This window comes from Antechinus flavipes, chromosome 1, assembly GCF_016432865.1.
Source record: "Antechinus flavipes isolate AdamAnt ecotype Samford, QLD, Australia chromosome 1, AdamAnt_v2, whole genome shotgun sequence".
NCBI lineage: Eukaryota > Metazoa > Chordata > Mammalia > Dasyuromorphia > Dasyuridae > Antechinus > Antechinus flavipes.
Genome location: NC_067398.1, coordinates 431,127,999 through 431,150,665, shown reverse-complemented (window position 1 = coordinate 431,150,665; position 22,667 = coordinate 431,127,999). Strand labels below are relative to the sequence as shown.

Here is a 22,667-nt window from a genome sequence, read left to right as displayed (position 1 = left end):
GAAATGTTGCATGAATTTTAGATGAGGTCTTAATATCATTAGTTTTACTTATGAGATATCTTAAGTGTGAAGAATCTGCAAATGTATATAATATAAACATAAAATATCAATAAAAAACTTAAAGAGAAAACCAATTTTTTCAGTGAGATTATAGATGCTAATGAGTTAACAAACTTCCAAAAGAAAAGTACCTTATAGTTATGTAAAGATATACCAAATCTTGTGAATTTACATTTCTGGTGAATAAGCCACTCTTTGGGTGTAAAGCAGACACTTTTAGAAACAAAGTCCCAAAGTAAGAACAATAGATAATTAAATATTCCTGGTTTATACAAATGCATGCAGTCAAGAGTAAAAATCAAATTTTGGAATTAATATTGGCAAAGAGACATAAGTCTTAGAATCTGTGCTTACTTTTTTCAAGGACAAAGAAAAAATAGTCTCTAAGCACCCTTTAGCCAAGTAAAACTTTGTGTTCTTGGACAGTAAAAGTAGAATGAAGATTTTTAGAAGACTTGTCTCCTTTTTGGTACGAGAGTTAGCTGATGCTGTTATAATGCTTCTAAAACCCCATTGTCTCTGAGAAGTATCTTACCTCCATTTATGTACAAGTCCTGTGTGTCAGACCAGATTCTTTCATGAGCTGCTGGGATTCAAACTCCTTTTCTGGACTTCCCTGACTCCCTTTATTTCCTCAAATGTTGGAAGCCTGTCCTAAACTTGGGACCATATGTTATAATTTAGCATAAAAACAGTGAAAAAAAATTTGCTTGATGACCAACTGCCTGATGAACTTATCCCAGATTAGCTAGACTGGTTTTAAGACGATTGTGTTATATATACTGTACTTATACTCTGCTGCCCTAGCCTTTGAGACTCTAGTGTGTCTTTCATGCCCAATGAAGAATTAGAATTGACTTTGTGAGAAATCACAAAAGTTCTATCTTATATTCCATCTCTGGTTTCCATGCCTTTGTCCAATCTGTCTCCATTTCCTGGAATGTTCTCTTTCATTCCTTCCATGTTTTAGTATCCTTCAAAGCTCAACTCAAGTACCATATGTTTCATGGGGCTTTTTCTGATTCCCCACAGTTTACTTTGCACTGTGCCAAAATAATAATTGGTATGAATTTTGTATTTATTCTTCTATGGACATGTTATTTTACACCCTCCTCCAATAAAATATAAGCTCCAGATTTATTGTTTTAATCTTCATATACTAAGCCTAATAACACAACTGCAGGTTTTATTGACTACTAATTAGTTTTCTTAAGTCATTCTGTGATATTTATTCAAAGAATCCTTTTCCCAGGGTCCTTCTTTCATTACATAATCATAAAACACCCCTAAAATCGAACCTTACTTTGAAGTACCTTATATCTTAAACATTCTGGTCTTTGAACTTTTTTAGCTCCTTGGATTCAGAAATATAATCCAAAGATCTACTAACACTGTGCCCCAATTTTCTATTCCATTCTGATGCTTCTTTCACTTTTTCTAGGCATCCTTAATACCCATTTCCCCATTTATAATTCTATCTTCTGTTTCCACACCTCTGACCACAAAAGAACATTTCTCAAGGTTATTTAACAAGAAAAAAAACAACCCAAACAATAGTTGGTGGAAATTAGAAGTGTGAATAAAAGAAAACAATTCCAGATTAGGCAGTTCCAGATTTTCTAAATTGTCCATATTGACTGCTGGTGTTGAGCCTATCTTGGTCATGATTATCTCTTCATTTATTTCAGCTGGGATCACTTTTTTTTTTCTAGAGTAGGGATTCATGGATAGATATTAGGAGTTCTTTGAAGTAGAATAATAGGGAGGGAATCAATCTTTTTTTTCACCAGGCATTAATTGAAACTTAGGAGTTTTGAATTATTTTAAAAGATATTAAAAATGGGAATCTTGGTAGTACAGAAGATAAAGTATTGGCCCTGAAGTCAAAAGGATCTGAATCCAAATCTGACCTCAAGACACTTACTAGCTATGTGTTCTGCAAGTCATTTAATATTGATTGTCTCAAAAAATAATCTAAAAAGAACTCTATGAGTTCATCAGACTGCTAAAAATGATCCATCATCCCCGCACACACTACCTCCAAAAAAAGATTAAGAACTCTTGCCATAAAGAGAACTAAAACACAAATTTAGAAGAAGACAATGTGAAAACAGTCAGAAGGAAAGCCTCAAAAGAAATGCTACTTGGACTCAAACCCAACAAAAATTCTGGAAGAGTTAAAGTGATGAATGATAGAAGAAAAATTGGGAAAAGAAATGAGAGATGCAAGAAAATTATGAAAAAGAGAATTAATAACCTGATAGCAAGAAGTACAAAATTACTAAAGAAAATGCCTTAAAAAACAGAATTGACTTATTGGTAAAAAGAAAAAAAAAGCACAAAAATTAATTGAAGGAAAAAAATCTACTCATCACCTCTAGAGAGAGATTCCAAAGGGAAAACCACCAGGAATATTATAGCCAATTTTCAGAGTTCCCAGTTCAAGGAGAAAGTAATACAAGCAGCCAGTAAGAAACAATACAAATATTATAGAGTCATAATCAGGAACACATAAATTTTACAAGCTTCCAAATCAAAGAGAGTTTAGACTATTATATTCCAGTATGTAGAGTAGCTAACATTACAACCAAGAATAACCTACCCAGCAAAACTGGATATAATCCTTCAGGGGAAAATGGATATTTAATGAAAAAGAGAAGAATAGAACAGAAATGAACAAAAAGTTTCAAACACAATAGAAATATTCATACACAAGATTCAAGAGAAGAATAAGAACAATAAACTTAAAAGAACAATCATAAGAAACTGAATAAGATTTGTGATAACTGCCACCCTGGATACCTTAGAATCAGCTGGAATCAGCATAAGCAAAAGTCCTTAGTCTTTATTCTTAGTCTTTAGAGGTAGGATTGAATTGGATGGAAGCAGAATCTCTGTGACCTCTCCTCTTTGTCTCCCACTCAGAAGTGATCCTGGCTAGTCTTACCCCACCCCCTAGTCCCTCCTACAATTCTTTGTATACACCAATTACCGAGCCAGCACAGAATAGTGGGAAGGGCCATTTTCCAAGCATATGCTTATAGAATATTGTCCAATTGGTAATTAGCCTTAAGTGCTCCAACCAGACCTCAGTGCATCAACTCAAGTTTCAGCTCTCTACATCTCCTGCTTTCTTTTGTTTTAGAACACAGGTAGTCACGCTATCCCTGAACTCTCAGGGAAATGAGAGCCGCCAAAGGGAAGTGATCACGCCCTCCCTGGCTTCTCAGGAAAGGAGGTGAAAATACTAAAAAGGAGGTGATCACAACCCCCAAAGGGAAGTGGGGGTTGCTAGCGGGTTTCTGGGCTGAAAGGTCTTACTAGAAACAAGTTATGCACAAACCCATCAGCATGGGAGGTATTACATAAGCACAAAGCAAAAAATCACAGGCTATTAGTGGTGACTCTCCCCACAACCAGTATAGGCTCAATGTGGTGTAACAAACATGAATTGTACATGCAAGTAATGGTATAACAAACAATATGAATCAACATGGTGTTGTAAAAGATTTCCAGAAGTCCTAGAAGGAGGGTATGTAAAGAACAGTCACACATACGCCTTCTTCAGTAGCCAAGAGATAGTCCAAAACCAATCTATTGGCCATTGCTTCACATGTCAGGGAATCCAATGAACCCTGCAAGTTTTTGAAGTCCTGCATGAAGTCTTTTCATGTGTTAGGGAATCCAATAATTCCAGTAGATTTTGAACACCTGCAACCATTTTATCATTTCTCAGAAGATCCAATGATTCCTGAGGGTTTTGAAGTCCAACAATTTTTGATGTCTATGAGGCAAACACCATAATTGCCAGGGTCTTTCAGTGGTGGGCACAGTCAGAGACAGAACCACCCGATATTTCATGGGTCTTCTTCCTTTCAAGGATCTGCCCTGTCTCTCTCCAATGGACAAGGCAAATACGGCTTATTGGTACCCATCTGATTCCTTCTCCACCTGTGGAGATACAAGCAAACCCTCTCCCCCAAGCAGTTAACCTATCTGGTCCCTTCCACTCACCACTTTCTGAGTCTCTCCACATCACCTGGTGATTATCTAAAGATAGTGGAGCTGCTCGCACTGGACACTGCCCTTCCGGTGGGTTATAAAACCTGTCTGGCAGAGCTAGAGCATCTTTGTCAAAAATCAAGAAGTTTATAGTATAAAGGGCTAGATTTAGAAGTTCTCTAGGGTTACCTGTGGCTCCCCCTTTCTTTTGTTTTTGGAGCAGCATCTTAATGTCTTTTTCTCCTTTCTACTATTGCCTGTCCTTGAGGATTAAAAGGTATGCACAGTTTGATAACTTTTTGAGCATAGTTCCAAATTGGTGAGCTATATCTTAAAGGAAGAAAGGGAACCTATGAGGCAGAGGTAAAGTGGATTGTAATCTAGGCGCATATATGGCTAATGCAAAGGTATGGAAATTAGAGAGGGAGTGATATATGAGAAAGAGAATCTGAATCAGAATATTATGGAGAATTATATCAAAAACAGCTAGAAAAACAGGATTTTATAAGCTAAGCAGAGGAGTTTGTACTTAATCTTAGAGACTACAGGAAGTCACTGAAGCTGATTGAATATGAGAGAAATAATCACGTATTAATAGCTAATTACTAAAGGTTTCCTCCCCCCCTTTCTACTTCTTCATTCAGAAATCAGTCCTTTTAAGGTTATTCTGGCAGCTATTGAAGCATAGCTCTGATATTGAGAGGGAAAACTAAGATCAGTTCAAAAGGTAAAGAAATTTTGAGTTTAGGTAAATTGATAGATTCTGGCCCATTGTGTCTTTCTTGGACCTGGGGAAAGGTAGATTTTCTCTTTTGTCTTCCCATATCAGAAAATTGATATGTATACAGATAATTCTCATTGATCAAAACTGAGTGATCAATTACAGTTCCCCAGCTCCTCATTAAAATGAGTCCACCTCTCATTACATTATTCATTCTTATTACTTGTTAGCCAGAGTTGATTTCTACCCTCAGTTGTACCTTCTTTTCCAAAGGCTTTGTAAGTATTGAAAATTTTATGAGTTATTGAAAGGATAAATATGCCCCTTTTGTTAACCTACTTGTTAGCAGTGGTAGATAAAAATTATAATTTATTCAGTATTCTTGTCTCTCAAAACTATTTATTCATTACAGGTAGGAGAGTCACTTGGTCAGATCTACTTTTAAGGAAAATTATTTTAGCAACAAGGAGTAGTATGGAATGGGATGACATGATACCCAATAATGGAGAGGAAATGTGTGTGTGTGTGTGTGTGTGTGTGTGTGTGTGTGTGTGTGTGTATGTATATTATATATATATATAATTTTGGCAAGTGGTGATAAGGCTGGGACTAAGGTCATACTTGGGTGAATAGGAGAAGGGGACAAATATGAGATATCACAATAGCAAAAAAGCATGATTTTTGCAAGTGATTGGATATGTGAGGTGAAGGAGCATGAAGATAATGCCAGGTTTATGAGTCTGGGGATTGTAAGAGTAGTAGTGCCTTGGACAGAAATAGGGAGGCTCAGAATTGAGAACCAAGACTAGTTTAGAAGGTCTGAGGCTGAATTAGAGATAGGTAGGAATTTTAGAATTCAGTATCATAGAAGGTGCATCTTTGAGTGTTTGTGCAGTCTCAAATGTAGTCATTCCTGAGGGAAGCTGATATGAAATTATGCTTTCATGGGAGATAAGTTTATGAACTGAGATGGACTGAGAGAGACAAAAGGATGTCAGCATATGTGATTAATTCTCTATCATCCCAGGCACAGTGATATGGAAGATTCTCCTAGGCATTGAAAGTCCTTGAGAAAGAAGGATCTATGACATGGAGGCTGGTATTTAAAAGAAATAAAGACCTCAATTGGTGGAGGGAAAGAAATATTGATGGATAGTGTGAACCTCAGAGGTGGTTTTCTAGAGAATGGAGAGGGGTTGCAAATTACAGCAAAAGAGAGAGCCTCTGTAATAGTAAGGATAAAGAGAATTTCCAATCCAATGACCATACCAAGAGCCCACCATTATGTACTAGTGATAGTAGATCAACATACACTAACAGGTTTTCACAAGTACCAGAATACAGTGACAAATTATTTCAATGTAAAGAGCTCATTAAACACAGCAGAGGAGCATGGCCACTTTCCAAAGGAATATAATGGATGGGGAAAGCAAAGAACTACATGGCTTACTGCATGGGTAGTGATAAGGATATAATGACATAGCAAAGGAGAGGATTTTCACTCCATACTTAATTTTCTTCTGTCCTTAAAATACTTTAAAAATCTAGTTTAGAATTGCTTACTTGAATATAGGAATGTAGGTTATTTGTGTGCTTAGGTTGATCTGCAGATTATTTAACATTTGTTATGTTTTGAAGGTAGATGATATAGTAGATAAAAAGTTAGACCTACTGTCAGGAAGAACTAAGTTCAAATCTAGCTTCAGACACTTACTAACAATGAGTAAGCCTGGGCAAGTCACTCAACCCCATTCTGCTTCAGTTTCTTTATCTGTAAAACAGTAATTATGGCAAATGCCTCTCAGAATTGTGTGATGATAAAATAAGATACTTGTAAAGCACTTTGCAAACCTACAAGCTGTATAAAAATGCCAACTAGTGGTTATTATATGTTACATATCATAATTAGATTAGTACATGGGCTATAAAAACAACTAGAGATTGATCCATAGAACAAAAGAATCAATTTTCCTTCCAAGTGAGTTCCTATATGAACTTAAATTCAACTGGAACTTTCAATATTTGGACTTTTTCTTGAGGTTCCAAAAAAGGTTTTGTTCCTATATTCCTCATGAATTCATAAAACCTGTTCCCCAGATTCCTACCATTCCATTTTAATTTCCATCTCCTCTTCTAAAAGAAAAAGAAAATAGGACTGGGTGTCTGCCTTATTGACAAAGGAATAGAAAATAGAAACGTTTAGTTTTCCCTTTGGACCCAGTAGAAGAGACTGAGGATGTAGTGTCAGAGTGAAGATGGGGTAGAATATTGGGGTCAGATGATAAACACTGTGCTTGGTGAGAAACAAAGTTGATCCTGGCACACACTTTGGAAATTACAGCTTTCAGAGTTAAAAATACACAAAAGCATACATAAGCAATCTCAGGCACAGAATTGCCCATGAAGAATTTTACTTTTGGATTATTATCACATGTTGATAAAAAAAAAACAAAAACCCTTGTGATTATAGGCACACCAGAGTCTGGGAAAAGCAGAGGTAAACAACATGAGGGTAAAGACCCAATCAAGAATAAGGGATCTCTCTATGGAGAGGTCACTTTGCCCAAAAACAAAATATTTTTTGAGCTTTTATCTCGGATAAGAAACAGGAAAGGATGGTCAACTATGAATTGTAGAGTAAATCTTGCACAACGATTGCTCATGACTGCTGCAGAGGCACCAACTGCTTCTGTGCCTTCTTCATTAACTTCCACGTAAGCCTTGTGTACAATCTTGGATAGGTACAGGTCATTCCTGGCTGACATCCCAGTAAAGTCAGCTTTGGATCCATCAAAGGCATCTGACATGCCCAATTTTCGAAGAATGAATTCCATGTCTAAGTTTTCCTCCAATTTAAATCTGGGAAGGAAAACTTCAGTCTCCATTTCATCCATCCTGTCGGGATTTATCCAATCTATTAATTTCTCAGAAGTAAGACTTCTTTCCAACTAGAAATAAAAAGAATTGTATGTTGTAAGTCCCAAAGGATATAACTTAATTAGACAAATATTCCTTCACTACCTATTATAAACAAGATTATTGTGTTAGCTGTGGAAGATATAAAAGGAAAGTTTATGCTATCCCCAAGGAGCTTCTGTTCTACTTGAAAAGTTAGGAAAGTAGTAAATGTATACACATACACATATTCTCATTCATATTCTCTCTCTCTCTCTCTCTCTCTCTCTCTCTCTCTCTCTCTCTCTCTCACACACACACACACACACACACACACACACACACACACACACTTTACACCAATCAAATAGAGACCGATACCTCTCTTTTTTTGTAATTTCCTTCAGAGGACCTTATAGTCAGAGCTGAAAGAGACCTTAGAAATCATTCAGCATATATGACCATTTTACAGATTGAGAAAACTGAGGTTGCTTTAGGTCCCACAAATTATAAGAGGTTGAGCCAGAATTCCAATCAAGGTCTTGGACCCTGACTCCAAATATAGCCTTTTTCTTTCCTCTGCTTTCCCCATCGCACAACCTTATTACTTAAAAGAATCCACATCTTCTTAGTTTAGCTCAGAAAACAGATCTCACTCTTTCTCTTTTTTTTTATTACAGCTTTTTATTTACAAGCCATATGCATGGGTAATTTTTCAGCATTGACAATCGCAAAACCTTTTGTTCCAACTTTTCCCCTCCTTCCCCCATCCCTTCCTCTAGATGGCAGGCTGACCAATACATGTTAAAGTATAAAGTTAAATACAAAATAAGTATACATGTCCAAACAGTTATTTTGCTGTATAAAAAGAATCGGACTTGGAAATAGTGTACTATTAGCCTGTGAAGGAAATCAAAAATGCAGGCGGACAAAAATAGAGAGATTGGGAATTTTATGTAGTGGTTCATAGTCATCTCCCAGAGTTCTTTCCCTGGGTGTAGCTGGTTCAATTCATTACTGCTCTATTGGAACTGATTTGGTTCATCTCCTTGTTGAAGCAGATCTCACTCTCTTAATCCCCCTTTACTACCTTCTATTCTTAAACTTCACTAGCATTTTGTAGCTTTCAAAGCACTTTCATACATTATCTCATTCACTCTTCATCCTCCAAAGCAATCTATTGAATTATTTCAGGCAGAGATTACTTCCATTTTTACAGATGGGGAAACTGGCTCAAAGAAGGTCCATGATTTCTGGGTAGGTAAATACCGACTTTTCAGTCAGCAAGGCTACACTCAACATGGCTTTATGCTGGGCTTTACTTGTACTATGGATTTACAAAACTGTGGGGTGGCTCCTAGTCATGACAGGAGCTCATCTTAACCAACTAAAAATTAGTCATTGGTCTTTCTGAGCTTTGAAGCAATCAAAGGCAACCTGCTCTGTGCTTGTTGCTTTCTTTACATGTCTCTAAATCACAGTGATTCCCCATCGCATCTCCAGCTTTATACATGTGGTTCCCATTCTGCTCTACCCACCCACAACAGCAGGTTCTGGAAATCAACTCCCCTTTCCCTGTAGCAATTCCAGACCTTGAAATGTTAATAGAGGCTCTCTGGTTACCTCTAGCTTCATGTGTGTCCTGATGCTATAACCTTCCACGGTCAGTCTCTGTTCCTAAATAACAAGGGTTCCTTCTCTCCCCCACTTCTTTTAACATCCTACACCCTCCTTATGATATAATACATACACAGAAATCCATGTAACCTTCAGTCAGTGGCCTAGTCATCTAAGACATTTTAAAGGTCTGTATTATTAAAGCCAAAATTCAGATGTAATATGCTTAGAACTCTGAATTGATTTTTTTTTAATTTTCTAGAAGTAGGTATACACCATGTTACTTATCTCACCATTTTTAGATCTGTGTTCTCATCTGGAAGCAAAATGATCATGTCCATTTGTCCTCCAGCATAAGGCAGAACTAGGATCTTGGTAAACACTTCTCCTATGTAGGTCGTGCTAAATGTAGACTTCAAAAACATCATTGGCACTAGTTTCAGCTTCTCCTAAAAGGAAAAAAAAATGCACACGAAAGTGAATCCAGGGCAGCTGAAGGGGGCAGAGAAAATCAATACAACTTTCCAAAAGAGGTGGCATTTTTATGTGACCCTAGTTCATATGCCCTATGAGGACATAAAACAAGTATTTACAGAATGATTTCTTCATCCCCAGGAATTTGTTTCTTCAGATGGAAATTGACTACATTTATCTATAGAAAATTACAACTTTTATGCTTTCGTGTGAAATAAGAGTTGCTCCTGGTAGGCTTAAATAAATAAAAATGTTTCTAAGACCAAAGCAGGATTTCCAAAAGTCCCTAAGTTTCCTTTTTGTTTCTTCAGAACTTCTCTTAATTAAAATACTCAATACTCTCCTGTCTTCTTCCTATAAAAACAAGGAAGACTCAAAATTGAGCCAAATCCACAACCAAATATTCAATTACTCTTCAGTGTGAATTCAAATTGCACTAACAATTTAAGTTTCATCTGACAGTGTAATAAAAAACATTGCCCCCAGTAAAAGGAATTTCATTTGTCACCAAACTGGATGAGCCATAGTTTAAAAAAAAATTCTAGAACCTTTTATCTCACTCAAAACACACTATTCATAAGACTTACCTAGCCAACACATCTTTTTAAGGTGATAGGGAAATGAGACAAGAGACTAGCACTTACCTTTCTCTGTCTCCAAATCCTCATATGTGTATTGTATATTGTTTGGAACATTGTATATTAGATGAATTTTTTTTGTTTAGGTATTCTAGAACTTTTTTCTTTAAATAGTATTTTATTTTTTCCAATTACACATAAAGAATTTTTAACATTCTTTTTTGTTTTTCTTTTCTCAATAGTATGTTTTTCCCAAACACATATAAAGATAGTTTTCAACATTCATTTTTATAAAACTTGGTGTTCCAGATATTTTCTACCTCTTGCCCTTACCTCCCTCTATCCCAAGACAGCAAACAATCTGATTTAGGTTAAACATGTGCAATTCTTTTAAACATATTTCCATTTTTGTCATATTATGCAAGAAAAATCAGACCAAAAGGGAAAAATATCACAAGAAATAAAAAAAGCAAAGAAACAAACAAAAATGGTAAAAAAAAAAAAACAAAAACAAAAACAAAAAACAAACAAACAACAACAACAACAACAACAAAAAAAAAACTATGCTTCAATATGATTCAGGCTACATGGTAACATTCTTTTTAAAATAAAAGTATAAGTTCCAAATTTTCTCCCACTGTCTCCATTCTTCCTAAGAGATTAAGCAATTTGATATAGGCCCGAGATTAATATGCCTGTTTGCTCTGAGTTAATCTGTGTCCAATACATCTGCCTAGTACGTTAGTTCACAGAAAATAGATATATTAATCTCAGAAGTGCTTTCACAATTCTAATTATTATGTAATGATATTTCCTATCATATCTCATTTTCAACTGATGTCCAAAACCTTACTCACTACCTCCTATGTTACTTTTTACCATTAATAATGGAGTTTCTGAGTATATTGATATAAAAAAATTCTTTGTTCATAAAATTTTGTTTATTCCTTGCAACATGAGGTATTAACAGGTGTTTGATATTTAACAGAAAAGTATTCACATTCCTTGCAACATGAGGTATTAACAGGTGTTTGATAGTTAACAGAAAAGTATTCACATGAATAATGCCTTCTCTGGGTTTCTGAGTATGTATGTGCATGTATGTATATATGTGGGTATGGACACATAACACACCTAGATAAAAAACATACGTGCATATATGCATATATAAAAACATCCAACAAAGTCTACCCTTTGTTACATCTTTTATTACCTGATGATATTAACTCACATTATTCTCACTTCTCTAAGTCTTTTTGTACTTCTGGTCTGTTCTATAAAATGAGATGCTTAAATGCTTTTCTAGTCTCTAAGCTGAAGGTTGTTAATATCTTTATTATATCAGAATATATAGAAAAAAGACTGAGGAATAACCCTACTAGGGGATGACAAGGATGGGTGAGAGAAAGTATAGTTGAGTAAAGGAAAGGAAAAAAGTTAGGTTCAGAGACTGATAGAAAAGAAAACAGACTTTTTAGGCCACTAATAAATTATGATAAGCTTAGAACAAAAGATTGAAGGAGAATATATACACACACACATGTGTGTGTGTGTGTGTGTGTGTGTGTGTGTGTGTGTGTGTATAATGGTAGATCAGACAGAAATATCTCCACTGAGAAAAATAAATCTTTCCAAAAAGGATCTTTATACTTCAATTAGGTTTGTCTTACTTATAATTTCCTCCATATGTCCTTAGGGTAAAAACTGTTTCCAAACTGAAAAACACAAATCTAGGAGAATGCTTTCTTCTTCTATGATTTACCATGGTAAATTTATAAGAAAGTAAACATACATAAATGGCAAAGAAGCTGTATTCCAGAGGCTCCTGTAATAAGATATTCTAAGGTCTTGAGGTGAAGAAACTGGCTGGGCTAACACCTGAAATGAAAGAGCCTTGAGCTTTAAAATTGAACTCTTTATTATATAAGAAGAGAGAGAGAAAAGATGGAAGGAAAGCCTCTTGAGGGAGAAAGACAATAATGGAAGAGGAAGAAGAGTTAATTAAAGAAAAGAAGAATTTAGCTGTGTGTTTTTAGCTCTTTATCTAACTTAAGAAACAAAGGGAATATACTGAATCCTTGCCATTGTCCCAGTTGTCCATGAGATCCCAGGACAGTGAAACATTGCCACTTACCTGACTGATTTTGAACATCTGTTCTGTTGTCTTGAATTTGTCAAATTGTTTTTGCCATCTTCCTTTGAAATAGATGGCATTCACAAGTACCAGAGAGGTCAGTGGATCAACAGAATCGTTAGCTAGCAATTCCACAATTTTACCTGTATTAGAACATTAGAGATTAAAGTTAGCATAGATGTAGCATAATCACATCTAAAACAAATAAAATTATATACATACATATATATGTATGTATATAATTTTATTTGTTTTTGTATTTGAAAAATACACACACACACAGTATTTTTCAAACCCTAAATAGTTCTAGTTAGCCTCCTCCGTCTGTTCTTCCTTCTCTTCATCATTAGTATCATAACAGTGATTATATGATCTGTTAAGAAATACACTAAGTGGGATTTCATTCTTTACAATTTAGTCAAGTATAATCATTCACCTTCATATAGCACTATCTAGCAGCAATATGGTCTACAAATATCTCTCCATTAAATGTCATCTAGGAAAAAATATATACTGGTCTTTTTTTATTTTGTTATAATAACAAAAATACCTCGGAATACTATGATCAGCTGGCAAGAAAAAAAAAACATTTCAAATATATAGCATCCCTGCTTTCATTAAGAATCTTAAAGAAAAATGATCTTTACAACAAAAAAGTGTTAGCATCTAGCATCTCATATAGACTCACAAAAACACCATGAGTTTTTTGATATGTATAAAGAAGCAGACTTGGGAAAGTGAGATTTGTTCAAATTCACAGAGCTAGTAAGTGGCAAACCTTGGATTTAGGTTTTCTGACTCCGACACTTTTCTTTTTTTGTTGCTATGACTTTTTCCATATATACAAACATACATATATATACACGCACAAATATACATATATATTATTTCACTAAATATTTCACAATTACATGCAAATACAATGTCATATTTATTTTTAAAAACATTTTGAATTTCCAAATTCTCTCCCTCCCCCTTCTACCTGCTCCCTCCTTGAAAAGATAAGCAATTTTATATTGATGATCCATGTGAAGTCATGCAAAACATTTCTATATTAGCCATGTTACAAAAGAAAAGACAAAAAATAAGAAAAATCAATTTTTAAAAGATTGCTCCAATCTGAATTCAAATTTTCTAAGTTCTTCCCTGGAGGTGTCTAGCATTTTTTCATCCTGGATCTTTTGGAATTGTCTTGGATCATTGTTTTGATTAGAGTACCTAAGTCTTTCATAGTTGACCACTGTTACAATATTGCTATTACTGTATACAATGTTCTGCTTCTGTTCATTTCTCTTTATAACAGTTCATATTAGTATTTCTTGTTTTTTCCAAAATTATCCTCCTACTCATTAATAATAGCACAAGAACATTTCATTACAATCATATGTCATTAGTTATTTCCCAATTAATGGGCACTCCTTCAATTTCTGACTACGAAAAAAATTGTTAAATTTTTATACATATAGGTTCTTTTCCCCTTTCTTTTATTTCTTTGGCATCCAGACTTAGTAGTGTTATTGCTGAATCAAAGAGTTTACAAAGTTTTAAAGTTCTTTGAATATAGTTTCAAAGCATTCCCCAAAATTCTTGGATCAGTTTACAACTTTATCAACAGTATACTAGTGTCCCTATTTTCCCACATTTCCTCCAAAATTGGTTATTTTCCTTTTCTATCATGTTAGCCAATCTGACATTAGCATCTCCGAGTTTTTTTGATCTGCATTTCTCCTGTTGATAGCGATTTAAAGCACTTTTAAAAGGTGACAGCTTTCATTTCTTTTGAAAACTTGTTTATGACCTTTGAATATTTATCAATTGGCTCTCACTTGGCTCAGTCCTCTTTACCTTTGAGAAATGAGCCCTTATAGAGCTCAGAGAAACTTGCTGTAAAAAAAAAAATCCCAAATATTCTGCTTTGATTATAATTTAGCATTATGGACGCTGAGGTGTTTTTGTTTATTTGGTTCATTTCTTTTTGTTTTTTTTTGTGTGCAAAAGGTTTTCCCTTTCATGGAATAAAAATCATTCATTTTACTTTCCATAATCTTTTTCATTTCTTATTGGGTCACAAACTTTTCCCTTATGCATAAATCTGACAGGTAAATTTTTCTATGTTCATCTGATTTGCCTATAATATCATCCTTGAAGTCTAAATCATTTATCCATTTTGATCTTGATATATGAGACATAGATCTTACCCCTAGTTACTTTCCAACTGCTCTCCAGTTTTCCCAGAATTTTTTTTTTCAAATGCTGAATTCTCATTCCAAAACCTTGGATATCTTTGGATTTATCTTACTATTGTTTATTATGTATCTAATCTATTCCACTAATCCATCACTCTATTTCTTACCCAGGACCAGATTGTTTTCATGAACATGATATTTTGGAATCATGTACTGTTAGGTCTTCATCATTCACATTTTTTTTTTCATTTCTTCCCTTATTTTTTTTTTTTTTTTGACTTTTTGTCCACCACATGAATTTAATTATTTTTTCTAGCTCTATAAAATAATTTTTGGTATTTTCATTTGGTATGATATTAAATAAGTGTCACAAAAATAAGTAAATTAATTTAGGTAGAAATGTTATTTTTTATTATATTGGCTTAGGCTACCCTTACACAATTAGTATTTCTCTAATTATTTAGAACTGACCTTGAATGGAGTATTTTGTGACTGTATTAATATAGTCCCTAGGTTTGTCTTGGTGGATAAGATTCCCAAGTATTTTATTTTGTCTGCAGTAATTTTAACTGGAATTTCTCTTTCTACCTCTTTCTATTCAGTTTTGTGGGGAGAATAGGGAAATGCTGCTGAGTTACTTAGGTTTATTTTTTTATCTTATAGCTTTGCTAAAGATGTTCAGTCTTAGAATTACTTTTTCGCTGATTTTCTAGAGTTCTCTAAGTATATCATCATATTATCTGCAAAGAGTAATAAGTTTTGTTTTCTCATTGCCTATTTTTATTCCTTCATTTTTTTTCTTTTCTTATTGTAATAGCTATCATTTCTAAGATAATATTGATGAGTGAGAATCATATTGGGAAGGCTTCAAGTTTATTCCTATTGTCATGCTTCACTTTGGTTTTGGATATTTATCATTTTAAGAATTTCTCCATTGATTCCCTTGCTTTCTAGTGATATTAATAGGAAATGGTTATTGTATTTTGTCAAAAGCCTTTTCTGCATCTACTGAGTTAATCATATGATTTTTGTTGCTTTGTTATTGACATGATCAATTATGTAGTTTTCCTAATATAGAAATAGCTCTGATAATTATCATTATCATAGTAACAAGGAGATTACAGGTATATATATAATTTTACTTATTTTATTTATGCTCTAAATGACTACTGACTATTTTATTTTAAAATTTTGATCAATATCCATTATGGAAATTGGTCAGCATTTTTTTTTGATGCCTCATATACCATCTTGTTGTCTTTTAATAAGTTTTTCTTTGCTTTCATTTTTTTATTTAATTTTTCCTCTATAACCCTCATTTGATTTTGAAAATTATTCTTTAGCACCGAAAGGAATTTTATTGGGATTGTATTCAATTAATACACACACACACACACACACACACACACACACACACACACACACACAGCTATTTTCAGAGCAAGTTCTGGGGATTTGGAAATTTTCATTGTTTCCAAGGTGTTATGTTATGAAGTGGACAGAGGTGTGGTTACTTCTCCCCTGGTCTGCACTTTGGTCTGCACTTGCAAGAGCTCCTGATTCCTTGGGACTACATTCAATACTGTGTCTTAGGACCCCTGTTCTCTTGGGACCAGAAACAATATTGCTCCTCAGGTCTCTGATATCTTGGAACCAGAAATGAAACTGCTCCTCGGGATTCCTGCTCTCTCTTGACTAAACATACTCTTCTTCATCCTTGGGCTATGATTCAGAAATACAGGCTATGGAGTTGTTAAAATAGTTATCTGATCCTGCATTTAGTACTATCACAGGGATCCTTTGTAATTTCTTTCTGACCAGTTCCCAAGTTCCCTTAACATGATGCTTCTGTCACCATTTCTACCAATCTGGGCTCTGAGTCAGTCTCCATCCCCATGTCTCAATCTCTCTTTCTGACCTTGTAAATTATCCTTTGCTGGAAGAATGTCTCAAGAATGAGACATTCTTACCTTTTGTTTGTTCTGATATTCCAGAGGTGAATCTAATAACAAGTTATTTGGAGGGAAATAATGAAAAGACCAAGCAGAGGGCCTCCTCTATTTTGACTCCACCCCCAGAAATTCCCAAACCTCCCTTCTACCATATGTTGAAAGAAATACTTTGTTATCACAAAAATAATTCTGTGAGATTTCAAAGAACATGGCCCTGAAATAGTATTCTATTTACAATTCATCATATTTACAAATCATCAACATAATTATAATTAGAGGAAGGTAAAACTGAGTCAATTTAAATATGCTCATCAGAACAAAATATATATAGCATGAATAATAAATGTATAAATATAAAGATATATTTAAAAGATGCAGAAAGACAGGAGAATAAGGTTTTACATGGGCTTGACTTAAAATATGGTAACATTGTTGAGATGAATAGGAAACTATAAGTATTTTCATAAAATGAGAAGTCTCACAATCCTAATTTGGGAATATTTCTTTGAATCATTCAACCAAAAAAGAAATGCATTGTAATTGGAAATGATTCATTCTAGAGGTTAATTAGTACATTTAGAAGCATCATTGATACCATGTAGACTGACAATCAAAGAAAAACAAAATTACCATCTTTTTTTCATGCTGAGGCAATTGGGGTTAAGTGACTTAACCAGGGTCAAAAAGCTAGGCAATATTAATTGTCTGAGGCCAGATTAAATTCAGGTCTTTCTGACTTCAGGGGCAACTCTCTATCTATTTCACCATCTAGCTGCTCCAACAAAGAAAATTAAGTAATATTTAATGGACAGGTTTTTGCCTACTCTTTTACTGCTTAGAAAATCAGTCCTTTCTCATACTCTACAAAAAAATTATCAAATTCGTTAGAAACCATCTCTCAAATAACTAAAAAGAAAGCCCATAATTTCTTACCTTCTGTCTTTTCTTCTACCCATTTATTTATATGCTTTCTTGCTTCCTCGGGAGCATTAGCAAAGTCAAGTTTTTCCGTATTTGAATGGTAGTATTTCTGACAGGATTCCTTAAAAGACTAAACAATAGAAAAAACAATATAATTAAATGTTAAGGTCCCAAATTAAATGTTATAAATGTACTGCCAGGAAATTTTAGAACCGTTCTTCATAGCAGTCACAAATATATTATAGATCACCATAAATTGACCCCAAATATTTATGTCTGATTTGAATGAACTTTTAAGTTTTTAACTACTAAAACTAATGACTTAAAAATTAGACAGCAGAACTTGTTACACATCCCTTTAAGTTTTATTATCAAAAAGATCAATTAAAAAGCAATGATTATAGTCAGGAACACCAAAGGAAGACTAATGATGTGCCAGCTTCCTCTAACAAATAGATTGTTATTTGAAAGTCAGAATGAGATGATTAATGCACTTATTTTCTACAGGATCACAGGATCAAATTTAGAACTAGAAGACTTTCAGAAGGCATCTAGTCCAACCCTTCCCTTTTTACAGAGGAGGAAACTAAGGCCCACTGAGATAATTTGTCCAGATAACAAATACTAGAGGTGAGATTTGAATCCAAATAGTGCTATATCTACTGAATCATTCCATTAATCCTTAAAATTTAAGGAAAATAATACTGTATTCTTGGGAGGGTAACTTACTTTTTCAAAAACTTCAAACTGAAATTTTAATAGCATGATACTCCTGTCATCCTTCTTTAACTTAAAATTTTCATTGATTTTGTTAAGTTGAAACAGAAAGAAATAATAGAAAAGACTTACTGAGATAAAATCATAAGCCTTATCTCCAAAAAGCCGGTTGGCAATTCTTAGCAGGCACTGACCACCAGATCTATTAGCTTCTGCTAGAAAAGACTGGAAACTTAGATGGACATCTGTACCTTTATTTAAAGATAGAACCTGTTTAAAAAAATACAGCTTTAGTATTGTCTTCCTTTCTTTAAAAACAACAACAAAAAAAAAATCCTCAAAGGAAGATCAACTGAAAAGATCAATCCTGAAAAGGAAGTTCTACAGAAAGTAAAAGAATTTTAAAATATGATTTGGGGCACCACTCATCATTAAAAGCTCCCACAGCCTTCTGTTGGCTTTATAGCTCTCTGTTCAACATTTAAAACCCTTCCCAACTCGGTCCCAATATTGCTGCATTTCCCAAGTTCCTCTTCACAATTCCTCTTATAACAATCCCTCCTCCCCCACATGCCCCAGAGTGACTTTTCTTATTATTCCTTACAGCAAGATAAGATTATTATTCTGCATTAATGAATGCAGAATATCTTCAGGGACATTTCTACCTGGGATACCTACTGTGCATACCACAAGCTACATCAAACACCCACGCACTATATTTCATTTCTCTCACTCTACTGCTGCATTATTGACAAAGCTCGCTTTTTGGGATCAATTCCTCTGAGGTGTGGCTCTGGGGAGGCATAAAAAAGTTTTATATGATTTGGTTATTTTTAATTTTGTTTGTTTGTCTTCTTAAGTCTCAAGTACCTGTTTTTCCTGTGCAGCAGTATTTCCTTTGGCTCCATCTAAAACCATAGCCAAGGCACAGTAGAGGCTCAGAGGGAATAAAATACATTTATCATCTATTGCTGCACTATTGACAAAGCTCTCTTTTTGGGTTCAGCTCCTCTGAGGTGTGGTTTTGGGGAGGTATAAAAAAAGTTTTATATGATTTGGTTATTTTTCATTTTGTTTGTCTTCTTAAGTCTCAAGTACCTGTTTTTCCTGTGCAGCAGTATTTCCTTTGGCTCCATCTAAGACCATAGCCAAGGCACAGTAGAGGCTCAGAGGGAATAAAATACATCTATTGCTGCACTATTGACAAAGCTCTCTTTTTGGGTTCAGCTCCTTTAAGGTGTGGCTTTGGGGAGGTATAAAAAAGTTTTATATGATTTGGTTATTTTTCATTTTGTTTGTCTTCTTAAGTCCCAAGTACCTGTTGTATCTGTGCAGCAGTATTTCCTTTGGCTCCATCTAAGACCATAGCCAGGGCACAGTAGAGGCTCAGAGGGGAATAAAATACATTCTGTGAGTTATCTGCTTCACCAATTTTTTTTAAAACATTCAAGGTAAAGTTGCTAATTGCTTCACAAGGAGCAGCCATCCTGGCATACCTAGAACAAGAAGATAAAGAGATATACCACATGACTATGAGACACTTCTGTGTGCATTTCTCTACTATATTTTGAATCTACATCATCTCCAAAGACAACTCTTCAATAACAATTATATGGAGCACTTACACAGTGCTTTAATATTTAAAAACACTTCACATGTTACTTCATCTTATTCTCAAAACAATCCAGTAAGGTAGATGCTATTAATGTTTATTTTATAGATGAGGAAACTGAGATAAACAGTTGAAGTGACTTTCTCAGGCTCACACAGTAAGGATCTATAGTTGGATTTGAACTCAGGCCTTCCTGACTCTAAGTTCAGTGTTCTATCCACTGCCCTACCTATCTGCCTCCTAAATAAACAAAATAATAAACAAATAAAAAAATTATGACACTGGAGAAAAGCAGATAAATTTAGTTATGCTGATTATTATAACTCCTATCTAGAAAATGCTTTGATGTTTACAACAGACTTTCCTATCAATATCTTGCTCCCTAAATGGAAATATAATAAGTAATAATGTCTCCCAGTCTCCTAATCTAAATGCTTCCTTGTTTCTGTGCACGTGTTCCTGAAGATTATACTTGCCACCTAGAATGTCCTTCATGCTACCTACATATAGCCTAACTTTTTCAAATTCATTTCTAATTCCATCTTAGCCACAAAGCTTCCCCAAGGACCTTAGTCAATAATGGTCTCTACATAAACTCCTACAAAAATCACTTGGACAATTACATGCAACAATTGCCTGGATCTGTCATCTGGCACTTATCCCAGAATCCTTTGTCTAGTCCTTATTTATGAGAGTAAAACTGACCTAAGATCCCTTCTAGATAGGCAAGGGCCATTTCTTATGTACCAAGGGAGACAATGGGATTATTTGTTCCAAGGGGCTAAGAGTACTTTGGGAATTGGGCAGATATTTTAACTTGGGTCAACAAATGGAAGAGTAGCAAAAAGAAAGGCAGAATAGAAAGGCTGTATAATGTTCTATTCATCTGCCAGAAAGGCAAGTTCAGAAAGTCATATGATAGAAGAACAAAGAGGAACCATAGATCTAGGGAGGTGGAGACCAGAAAAATCAAAAGCAGAGAGAAAGGGATCAAGATCAGTAAGCAGGATCCAGAGCATCGGATAAAGTTTAGGAGTGTTAGAAGATTCAGAATTAACAGTAAAAGTTTCAAAGAGGTAAATTTAGGTTTAAGGTCAGGAAAAACTTACTAACAATTAAGAGTTGTCCAGAGATGGAATGGGCTGCCTTGAGAGGTGGTGGGTTCTCCCTTTTGGTAGATATTCATGTACAGGCTGGATGAACACTTGCTGGGTATATTAAAGTGGAGATGCTTTTTGTATACAGGTTGCATTAAATGACCACTTAGGTCCAGCTCTTAAATTCTGGGATTTCTTATTCTTTCTATCCAATCCCAAATAGAGGGCTTGAAACTACCTGGGAGGATCATCAGCCAATTTGTCTTTTTCGACTTCTTTCCAGCCACCCACTAATAAGAGCAGCACCACCAGAAATGGAGCCCCCAAACCACCTCCATCCCATCTTTTTCCTTCCTCAAAAAAGCTTCCACCTATAGGTTAGCCAGATATCCAGAGTTACCTATGAACCAGAATCAAGACAGCTAACTACCATACCAGCATTATGTTCCACAAACATTCTAATTAGAATTTTTGGTTCGGTTAATTCTTTTTGCTCCCCCAAGCTACCCTTGATCTGGTAAGCAATTTAATCTTTTCCCCTTACTGCTACTAACACAATTCTCCTACCTAAATCTCCTGTTCTCCCTCTCACAACTCTTTGAGACAGTGTTTTCCTATAGACAGAAACTAGATGCCTCTATTTTTTTCCTAGACCCTTATACCTATTTGCACCAACTCTACTCCTCACTAGGCCCATCCTCCTCCAGTCCACTGTTTTCTTGATCTCTATACACATTTCCCTACATCTCTGTTCAGTGGGAAAGGTATTGACTTAGGAACTAAATTCACATTCTGGCTTTATCACTTCCTTACCTGTAGAACCTTACAGAAGTGATGTCACTTTTCTGGGCATTGTTCCCTCATTTGCAAAATAAGAGGAATAGATTAAATGACTTCTGATCTATCTAGACCTAAATCAGTGATTCCATGATTCTCTAACACCCTTTTCACACCTCCTAGTGTAAATTAAAACTTTACATTTTAGGGAGGACTAGAGTTGGTATCCACTGCAGCTTTTGAGCCATTCCAAAAAAGAAATCATTGTTAGCCTTTCTTCTTTGAAGTTTTGTAATCCACCTGGACCTCTCTTTTCTCTCTCACTTTCATCTATGGATTACCAGGTTATTCTTCTAGGAGCTGCTAGGTAACTTTACTACCTGCCATGATTTTCAAAGACTTGTATTGAATATATATATATATACATATATATATATATATATGTATATATATATATACACACATATATATATATTCATACACATATATATTCATACACATATATACATACATATATATTCATACACATATATACATACATATATATTCATACACATATATACATATATATATTCATATCAGCCTTGGAAACACTGATATTATAATTCCTAAATTTTTTGTATTTCCACAACCTCCATTTCTATCCAGTTTTTAGCTATATCAATCACCCCAAATAAGATACAAAACTCTGAAATTCTATTTTCTAGCTCCAAATTCCTATTCTTCATCTTTTTCTGCACTCCAACCTCTTCATGTATACTGTCTCCTCTTTGTCCCCATTCTTTATCCTACAATTCTTTAACCCTTCCCTGTGATCCCAATCTATTTCTCTCACTCTGATTTTACTTGCCTCTTTATAAAATCCCCTACTCTAAACACAGAAAGATTCTTTAAAAGATTAATCCACCTTCCCTTAAATATTTT

General features: G+C 34.7%; 1 protein-coding gene across 13 annotated transcripts in view; it reads right to left on the bottom strand.

Annotated features, from left to right (window-relative positions):
- Nucleotides 1-7,171: 7,171 nt before the first annotated feature.
- LOC127543695 (serpin B6-like) overlaps nt 7,172-22,667 on the bottom strand; it is a 236,161-nt gene continuing 220,665 nt past the window's right edge. For 8 of the 13 annotated variants that reach the window (XM_051969941.1, XM_051969942.1, XM_051969945.1 and 5 more), the window contains exons 3-7: nt 18,390-18,527; nt 17,553-17,670; nt 12,482-12,624; nt 9,589-9,744; nt 7,172-7,731 (exon numbers count right to left, since the gene is read on the bottom strand). In XM_051969941.1, coding sequence (XP_051825901.1) covers nt 7,327-7,731; nt 9,589-9,744; nt 12,482-12,624; nt 17,553-17,670; nt 18,390-18,527 — 960 coding nt within the window. In that variant the 3' untranslated portion in view covers nt 7,172-7,326. Of the gene's footprint in view, nt 7,732-9,588; nt 9,745-12,481; nt 12,625-17,552; nt 17,671-18,389; nt 18,528-19,575; nt 19,754-20,978; nt 21,771-22,667 lie in introns of those variants that run through there. The other 5 variants (XM_051969939.1, XM_051969940.1, XM_051969949.1 and 2 more) reach the window with 4 other exon arrangements.